The 10,150-nt window shown below is 34.9% G+C and overlaps 1 protein-coding gene across 4 annotated transcripts in view; it reads right to left on the minus strand.

The window, feature by feature from the left end:
- The window catches only part of LOC132145001 (choline transporter-like protein 4), a 33,101-nt gene extending 23,830 nt beyond the window's left edge, over positions 1-9,271 (minus strand). For 2 of the 4 annotated variants that reach the window (XM_059555660.1, XM_059555657.1), the window contains exon 1: positions 4,104-4,342. Coding sequence is in view for 2 of the 4 variants with exons in the window: in XM_059555657.1 (XP_059411640.1) it covers positions 4,104-4,149 (46 nt within the window). In the remaining 2 variants the exon portion in view is untranslated. Of the gene's footprint in view, positions 1-4,103; positions 4,343-9,108 lie in introns of those variants that run through there. The other 2 variants (XM_059555659.1, XM_059555658.1) reach the window with 2 other exon arrangements.
- Positions 9,272-10,150: the final 879 nt, after the last annotated feature.

A 10,150-nucleotide genomic window follows, 5' to 3' on the forward strand; every position in this document is an offset into this window, starting at 1 on the left:
TAGCCATCTTCAAGAATCGGCTGAAAACACATCTCTTCCATCTTTATTTGACCCTCTAACTTTAACACTCACTATTCTAATTCTATTCTTTAAAAAAATCTAACTACCTTTCTAATCTTTTTGTATTCTAGTTTATTTTCATTTATTATGCAATTGTGTGTGTGTGTGTGTGTGTGTGTGTGTGTGTGTATAAAGACCTCTGACACAAGGTTGCTCTATTCTTTTTCTATTCTATCTGTTTCGTTTTTATTTATAATATTATTTAAAAGCCCATGCTCTGTGTACTGTGTTAACCGAACTAAGACTTGTTATAGCACTTATATATCATTGCTCTTTTTGTTGTTTTTGTTTGCTTCCACTGTCCTCATCTGTAAGTCGCTTAGGATAAAAGCGTCTGCTAAATGAATAAGAGTAAATGTAAAACATGTTCAAGTTGTTGATCCGGAACGGCAACATCTACAATCTGTCTGAGGATCTGTAGACTCTGATCCTAAACGTTCATCTTTCTTGTAATTACTTGGATGAGTTACTCTGTGTGTAAAAAATTAACTTGCTTTGTAAACTTAAAGTCCACAGGTACGAATGATGCAGTGAATGGAGGAAGTCACAACAACAACAAAAAAAGCAGGAAACTTTTTCTTTAAAGCTCTGTGTGACTCATGAGCCCACAGACTTGGGTACAACACCAGGAAATAAAGCACAAAATCAACCACAAATGCCTCTTCAAATATTAATCAACCACAACAACTTGCAATAGAAAGTCAAATATTAATAAACTGATTTATTCTAAGAATGTTTTACATTTTCTAAACTCTTATAATATATACACTGCCATACAAATGTTTGGGGTTGATGTAATTTTGGGAAAAAGAAATGCTCACCAAAGCTGTTTTTATTTGATAAAAAAATACAGTAATATAGTGAAATAGTGTTAGAATTTAAAATAACTGGTTTTGTATTTAAATATAACAAAATATAAACTATTCCTGTGATGCACAACTGTATTTTCAGCATCATTCATCCAGTCTTCAGCGGCACAAGATCTTCAGAAATCATTCTAATATACTGATTTACTAATTTCTGATTATTATTGCTTCATATTTTTGTGGAAATCTTGATAGATACATTTTGTTTTTCAAGTTTCTATTCAAACAAACAGCATTTTTTTAAATATAAATATTTTTTACATTATAAATGTCTTTACTGTCACTTTTGATTAATTTAATGCAACTTTTCATCAAAAAAAATCTTACTGACCCCAAACTTTTGAATGGTACATAAACCTTGTGCAATGCAGCTATCATATCAGACCAACCTGTTCCTCAACCTCTTTATGTGCAGTTCAGGATTATGTTACACTCAGCACACACACAAATGGTCATTTGCCCTTAGGACACAGAACATGTTCTCTGTCAGAGACGTTTACAGCATCTCGTAAAAGAAAGGCTGAGGATTTTATATGTGGTTTTATGTGGAGTTCATTGTGTGAAGCATTACAGGGGTTTACAGTAAATCACACACACACACACACACACACACACACACACACACACACACACACATGCTTACGAGGGTGTCCAGAATAGACAGCAATGAACACAATATTCAAAAAAATACTGAATTCAAAAGTAAACAACATTAAAACCTCAGCTAAACTGCAAAAAACTGACAGCTATGTCACTGAAAGCTGAACCTCATCGTGTTTGGAGTTATAGTCTGATGATGAACGTGCCTCGAGATGTGAGCGAAACCTGACAACCCACCTTTGGAGGTGTTATAAACGGCAAAATGATTCATAAATGAAGTAATGCTCTGTTCAGTTTTCTTTTAGGGTGTAGTTTATTCTGTCAATATTAGAATTAACAAAGTTGCGATTAAACAGAAGTAGCAGTAGACCTTTTTTCCATATTTCAACATACATCCATATCATATGATATTGAGATTTGGGGAGAAAAAAGTATGCAACCTTGCAGTTGATTGTAAGAAAGGGACAGGGTTTAAATCAACAAAATGGTTGGAGAAATCCTGCATATGTTCATATTCAGGGAGAGGTCTGCAAAAGATTTAGTTGTGGAATTTAAAAAAAATAATAAATCAAAATGCACCCTATTAATAGATGAATCATTCAGAATAAGATCAATAACATGCATTTGGACACACTCACACCAACTTTCATATAAAACAACAGAATTTGGAGGAAACCTGACAAAACCTCCCGTTTTGGACTTTTGGAGAGTAATTTTAAAATTGTTCAACAAATAAAGCAATTTTTTTTTATGCACCTGTTAATTTTGAGATTTTGCTCCATGTTACTTTATATAATGTCTTGTTTCAGACTAGTGGAAAGAAAACAGGAAATAAACCCTTTAAAGTGTTTACTTTATTGCACTTTATATATTTGCATTTGTAGATTTTTCTAACTTTTTTTTTTTTTTGGTAGACTTGTTGTATTTAGTGATTTATGTATTATACAAATTTCGGTTCTGGAATTGTATGCAAATATGTGCACATTTACTTAGATATTACATTATTTTGATATTTAAAACAAACATTTTTACACGCATAAACATGCATATTCAAAACTTGCTATGCAAACAATGTTTGAAATTCTTAATCTGATCAATCAACTTTGGAAGTATGGTGAAAACTTCTGGATATTATTTTTTTTTGGTTAGTTATTTATATATTTAGGTTATCAACCTTAATGCGATAATGTTTCCTCAATGTAAGGGCTAATGAGTGGGCAATTTTTTAATAATTAAAACTAGCTTTATATACAGTATAAACAATACGAGTGTTGTGATGTCCTGTTGTGATGTGTGTGTAAAACTGAGTCACATATATTTCAGGAAACAATTTCAAATTGTTTCCACATTGCAACAAAACTGGCTATTAAATGCTAAAATGACATCAGCTATTCTAAAACAGGTAGAACATGCATGTGTTTATGAATATTTGATTCTTCATAGTTTAAATGTTGACCAACAGACTTGTTTACCCAGTAACTAAAGCTCCAGAGAAAAGGCGTGTGCGGGGTGAGCAGGAAGAAGAAAACCAATGATCGACTCATACAAAACCACAGATGTTGAGAGATTGCAGAATAAACTAAAAAAAAGATGATCTTAAAGACACGTATCTTTCCTGTTGCTTAAAGGTACACAGGAAGAAGGCCACTGAGACATTTGATTGTGGAAATAATGCTGAGAAGTCATGCAAGAATGAAGATTTCTTTATCCATTATGGCATTGTAAAGCATGTATATGGCCTCTTTAAATATCATGGCATAATAAAGATTGATCTCAGGATGAGCTGTGAGTTCACAATAGCATCTCAGACAGTGAAATTTCTCAACAGACTGTTGGACTGAAGGGCACTGAACGATCAGTTTTGGCAGGTTTGGGGCGTTCAGCTCTGTTTAATATAAGAGCCGGATCAGGTTCACAAGCTCAACCTTTGCAAAACAAGCTATTGTTTGCCAGAGCCATTGTAAATACACACATGTATTTACTTAACTACCTAACTAAAGGATATAGCATTCAAATTAATTTTGTTGTTGTTGTTTTTTTTTAATTACCCAGACTTAATTCATCTAACTTTCATAGTTATTCATGATTACTGGATAAAAGTTAATAAATATATATTATTTTTTTAAAATATTTTATATATATAATTTATAAAATGTAACTTTTATAAAAGGCTACAGTAGGCTAACTATATTTAGAATTCTATTTTATAAAAGATCCATATGTATAAAAAACACACACACATACATACATATATATATAACGTTTTAGAGCGAAGGAGAACTAAAAAAATATACAGTATACACTAGGGAAATATTACCTTTCATTGCTTTTTTAAATTTACAGGCAAGTAATTCACAATTGTTCCATTTCCTGATATTGCATGACCTTGCCAACTTCTATCAACTCTCTATCTATCATATTATTTAGACGTTCATATATGTCCTTCAGGGTTACAATACATAATCCACACATGATTCATATTTTGATTATTGTAACGCTGAAGTAGGTCTGAATAGATGATGCATTATAGCGGATCCTCCTGAGAAATGCTCTCACTGTACTCAGAAACAGTCTTACCATACTCGGAGTTGTTTTGCTCTTCCTCCTGTTTCTTACGGCCCATCTTTTCACTTCACGATCAATAATAACCGCGTGAATTGATCTCGAGCTGTTTCACTGCTCTGCTGCGCTCATCTGAATCGATCAGGTCCGCTATCAGCTCGCGCTGATCTTACTTTGAGTGCTGTTGTATTGTCTGTAAATCTTTAGTGGAGTAACTAAGCGCCGTGATGACGTCACGTTGCACCTGCCGCCGCGAGCGCCACAAGCTCACCTGACGCACGCTCACGCGCACCTATACACCCGCGGACACGCGCACGTGCTCTTCTGGTGGAAGATTACCAGCCTGAGAAACTTGTTACTTTAGCTTTGTCCACATACACACACTTGCGGGCTTTATTTGCACTTGATCACTTATATGACGTATTTCCTGTATTTTCATTCTCTCTCTGTGTATCTTTTCCTGCTTGTAACCCAATCATTATCTTTGCATGTTGTAGAAAGTATTCTTAAGGGTCTCTCTATTGCAAATTATTTCAGTTTTAATTTATTTCTTACCAAATTCCAATTGCGGTTAATGTTATTAATAAGTTTTCTAGTACATCTGGTCTCCATCTCATTATTAGTAAGTGTGAACTAGTGGCTGTTAAAGACTGATTTAACAGATATTTGTAGTATTCCTGTAAACAATAGTGTTGCATACTTATGAATCATTATTGTTAAAGACCAGCTGAAAAGATGCTCTCTCAATTTTAACCCCATTATTTGCTGGAGAAAAGTGTGGTTGTTACCACAGAAAATTCATCTTAGAAATCTTTTTTTTTTTTTTTGTATAAGAATATGAGGAAACTGCCTTGCACTTGTTTTGGCATTGTACATGCTCAGTTACACTAAGGGGAAGGTCCACAAATTTATTAGTTAAAATATTCTGAGTTTAAGACGTTCTTCCCTTCTATGGGAGAATGTACACCTTAAGAGGAACAGAACTTTTACTTAATTTACTTTTGACTTAATGTCACATTCATTAGTGTAAATTTATCAATAAAAAAAACAAATTTTATGGTTTTGTTGAATGAAATATGTATATATATTGAAAGTATCAGAAACTCCGTGAATAAGAAAGCTGTAAGAACTCTGAAAGTTTGTGAACTTAAAAATATATTTGATTTTATATACAACCCGAATTCCGGAAAAGTTGGGACGTTTTTTAAATTTTAATAAAATGAAAACTAAAAGACTTTCAAATCACATGAGCCAATATTTTATTCACAATAGAACATAGATAACATAGCAAATGTTTAAACTGAGAAAGTTTACAATTTTATGCACAAAATGAGCTCATTTCAATTTTGATTTCTGCTACAGGTCTCAAAATAGTTGGGACGAGGCATGTTTACCATGGTGTAGCATCTCCTTTTCTTTTCAAAACAGTTTGAAGACGTCTGGGCATTGAGGCTATGAGTTGCTGGAGTTTTGCTGTTGGAATTTGGTCCCATTCTTGCCTTATATAGATTTCCAGCTGCTGAAGAGTTCGTGGTCGTCTTTGACGTATTTTTCGTTTAATGATGCGCCAAATGTTCTCTATAGGTGAAAGATCTGGACTGCAGGCAGGCCAGGTTAGCACCCGGACTCTTCTACGACGAAGCCATGCTGTTGTTATAGCTGCAGTATGTGGTTTTGCATTGTCCTGCTGAAATAAACAAGGCCTTCCCTGAAATAGACGTTGTTTGGAGGGAAGCACATGTTGCTCTAAAACCTTTATATACCTTTCAGCATTCACAGAGCCTTCCAAAACATGCAAGCTACCCATACCGTATGCACTTATGCACCCCCATACCATCAGAGATGCTGGCTTTTGAACTGAACGCTGATAACATGCTGGAAGGTCTCCCTCCTCTTTAGCCCGGAGGACACGGCGTCCGTGATTTCCAACAAGAATGTCAAATTTGGACTCGTCTGACCATAAAACACTATTCCACTTTGAAATAGTCCATTTTAAATGAGCCTTGGCCCACAGGACACGACGGCGCTTCTGGACCATGTTCACATATGGCTTCCTTTTTGCATGATAGAGCTTTAGTTGGCATCTGCTGATGGCACGGTGGATTGTGTTTACCGACAGTGGTTTCTGAAAGTATTCCTGGGCCCATTTAGTAATGTCATTGACACAATCATGCCGATGAGTGATGCAGTGTCGTCTGAGAGCCCGAAGACCACGGGCATCCAATAAAGGTCTCCGGCCTTGTCCCTTACGCACAGAGATTTCTCCAGTTTCTCTGAATCTTTTGATGATGTTATGCACTGTAGATGATGAGATTTGCAAAGCCTTTGCAATTTGACGTTGAGGAACATTGTTTTTAAAGTTTTCCACAATTTTTTTACGCAGTCTTTCACAGATTGGAGAGCCTCTGCCCATCTTTACTTCTGAGAGACTCTGCTTCTCTAAGACAAAGCTTTTATAGCTAATCATGTTACAGACCTGATATCAATTAACTTAATTAATCACTAGATGTTCTCCCAGCTGAATCTTTTCAAAACTGCTTGCTTTTTTAGCCATTTGTTAGCCCCGTGACAACTTTTTTGAGACCTGTAGCAGGCATTAAATTTTAAATGAGCTAATTAAGTGGATAAAAGTGTAAAATTTCTCAGTTTAAACATTTGCTATGTTATCTATGTTCTATTGTGAATAAAATATTGGCTCATGTGATTTGAAATTCCTTTAGTTTTCATTTTATTAAAATTTAAAAAACGTCCCAACTTTTCCGGAATTCGGGTTGTATATGACGTGACATTCAGCCATTCAGACTCAAACCCACAACCCTAGGGTTAGGAGTCAAACTCTCGAACCACTAGGCCACGACTTCCCTTCTATGCACCTGTATGTGTGCATATCTTGAATTTTTGTGTTGAAATTTTATACATTCCTCCCCATCAACTGTTTTGTTTGTTGTTATATGTCCTATCTTTTTCTTATTTTAATGTTGTTTTCTTATAACATATTGTATGTTATTGTTCCTTGAATAAAAAATAAATAAATAAAAAACTTTACCATTTTTAAGACTTAAGACAGTCTTGCGCACTTACTTCCTGTCTCGCGCATGGCCAAGACTGCAAGCGTGTGTATTTGGACAAGGGCTTTGCCATATAGGAAGGAGTGTTTTTAGGTTTTCATTTCGTGCAACTCAAACCGTAACTATTTCAACAATGTTTTAAATAAAACACGGATGTTTGTGATATATTTCTTATAAAGTGACACATAAATAAATAGATAAATTGACTTGGGATGTGTTTTTGCGCTGTCCTGTATAAAGGCGCGTTGACACACGTTGTTTCTGTGAAACCAGTTTTCAGTATTAATTTTAAATGAGACACATCTGCTATTATTTTAATATCCAGTCTGTTATTTATCAGATTAAACCTTTCATTGGTGTAACCCTTTAAACCAGACTGCCAGAGGGTTACTGTAAATGCATGCACCTGCTGTGCTCTGTTTTCCTGATGACACCGGAGTGGCGGCTGCACTGGGGGCTTGGGCCCGTCCTCATCACATGCGGATTTATTTATCCTTGAGCTGTCAAGCTACAGCAGTTAAGAGATTACTCTATTTAGCAGCCCAATGCAACAAACACTTAAATACTTTAAAAAATAAACTTTTTTAATGGTCACTTTAAATACTTAAAATGTAGGTGTTATACATATGCTATAAATGTCCAGTTTAAAAGCGACATCAATATCACCTTATATTGTTTAACTGTACTTTTGCGAAGTCTTCAGACTTTTGAATAGTATATTGCGTTACAAAACTTTTTATTTCAGATAAATTATCATCTTTTTATTTTTCTATTCAAAGAATCCTAAAAAAAACAAATGTGTAAATATTGATGATGATAAATGTTTCTTGAGCAGCAAATAAGCATATTTCTTTGGTTCCCCACAGTCAGCATAAGTGAGAAAAACATTTTTTTTTATTACATTTGAAATCTGGATATTTATCTTACAAAAATGCATGGATTCACTACAGGGGCCTTTATTCATCCCCCAGAGCCATGTGAGGGACGTTTTATTACAGATGCACACATTTTATTTCACTGTTCTGCACAGAGGACAACAAACACCTGCTAACTCCCACTGAAAGGCTTGGAAGAGCAAGGACAATTTTTAATAGATTTGATTATTCTGAAAGAAGAAAGTCACATACACCTAGGATGCTTTGAGTGGGAGTAGAAGAGGGACGAATTTTCATTCTCAGGTGAACCCTTTAATGGCGTTAAAAATATTGAATGCGTTTAGCACAGGGGTGGAGCTAGGGTTGTGTTCTAACATGGGAAAGCTGGGTAGATTAACCTCTCGTTCATCCATTTCTGGCCTCCTAGCAAGGATACAGTGATGTGAAAAAGGATCGGGAGTCTGCGCAGGATGTTTAGTTTGAAATTTTGCTGGTGGTAAACACAAGTATTAACTAGGGACACCACATGCATTCCTGAAGGGCCGGTTTCCAAGTCAAGTCTCGCAGAAATCCTGTAGAATTCAACCAATCTGTTGACGACTTCGATACTCCTGAAGTGTTTCCACTTTTGTGTCCCATATGCAACAGACGTTTAGCCAACGGACCACGGGTGTGACATCTGAGGCTGAGACTAGGTGACCCCTGCTCTATAGTCAATTGTTAAAATATAGAGGGGAAAAAACAGCAATGTCCTAAAAACATCAGAAGTGTTGGGATCTGTGATACCTTCAGTCATAAATAAGATGCCACTAAACAAATATTAAATCTATAGCGTTTATTTAAAAACTGTTCGGATAGATGGGGGGGGGGGGGGGGGTCTTTTATTTTAAGCACATCAAATGTTATTATAAAATAGAAATGGGGTATTAATACCTAGACACTACATAAATAATTTTAAATATTTCTCATTTTTTATCAGTACTAAAAGAGACTTCATTTTGCTTACACTTCAAAAAGATCCAAATCATGACAATACTCGCAAACCATTAATAATTGTTGCCAAAAAAATCTACTTACGTTATCTCCGTGTTTGTCAATCAGCCAGGTAAGACAAATACTAGAGTCTGAGTTTGAATTCAAAACTGAGTTTGAAGAACAATCACCAGCGCACGCTCTATCAAACAAGCACGCGCTCAGCTCACGATCCGCGTGTCAGCTGACTCACTTCCGGCTTCAATTAGTAGTGGTCCGCCTGCATTATTGTCAATGGGCTGTAGTAGCCAATGTTGTCATGCAAATTAAAACTTTGTTGAACATGACAATAAACATCAGTATTTTTAGACAATACTTTACCTTGTGTGTAATCTTCCATTTAACATGAAACATCAAGTAAGCAGCATGATGCTTCCTGTCAGATTTAGCTACCAAACAGTCCCCTAACCCTAAATCTACCCTGACAGTAATGCAGTAATTGTGTGTTATTCCCGGTTGAAGCTAGAATGGATACAGCTACAGGAAACCAACAATAAATACTTTTTTTTCTACCTATTAGACTGTGTTTTATTAAAGTCTACACCTACCCTAAACCTAAACCTAAACCTATCCTTACAGTGTTGACAGAGTTGTCAGTGTCTGGCAGTGTTACTGCTGGATAAATTCTCTGAATATATATAACATGTTTTAGTTTTACTTTATTTTAAAATTATTATATTATTATTATGTCTATTAATCCACAATCCATTATAAATCTTATGATTGCACTCATTTGTTTTCCTGCATTCGGACCATCATTTAGTAGTTTCTCATTTAGTAGTTGCAAATTCTTTAAAGAATTGCAGTTCTTCTTTAAGTCGTCCCTTTCTCTTTCATATTAGTAGTAGCAGTAGATTTCATCCAAATAGTCCTCTATAATATATAATGTTTGATTAAGATTTGAATATCCTGTTTAAAGTGAATATTAGTTTAAAGTGCTATATCACTAAATGATTAATCACTTCCAAAATAAGTTTTGTTGTGCGTGTACTGTGTATACTTTATATATATATATATATATATATATATATATATAGTGAATTTTTAGTTCATAGTTCATATATAAACAGAGCATTTATCATATATA

Source organism: Carassius carassius, chromosome 8 (genome assembly GCF_963082965.1).
Source record: "Carassius carassius chromosome 8, fCarCar2.1, whole genome shotgun sequence".
Lineage (NCBI taxonomy): Eukaryota > Metazoa > Chordata > Actinopteri > Cypriniformes > Cyprinidae > Carassius > Carassius carassius.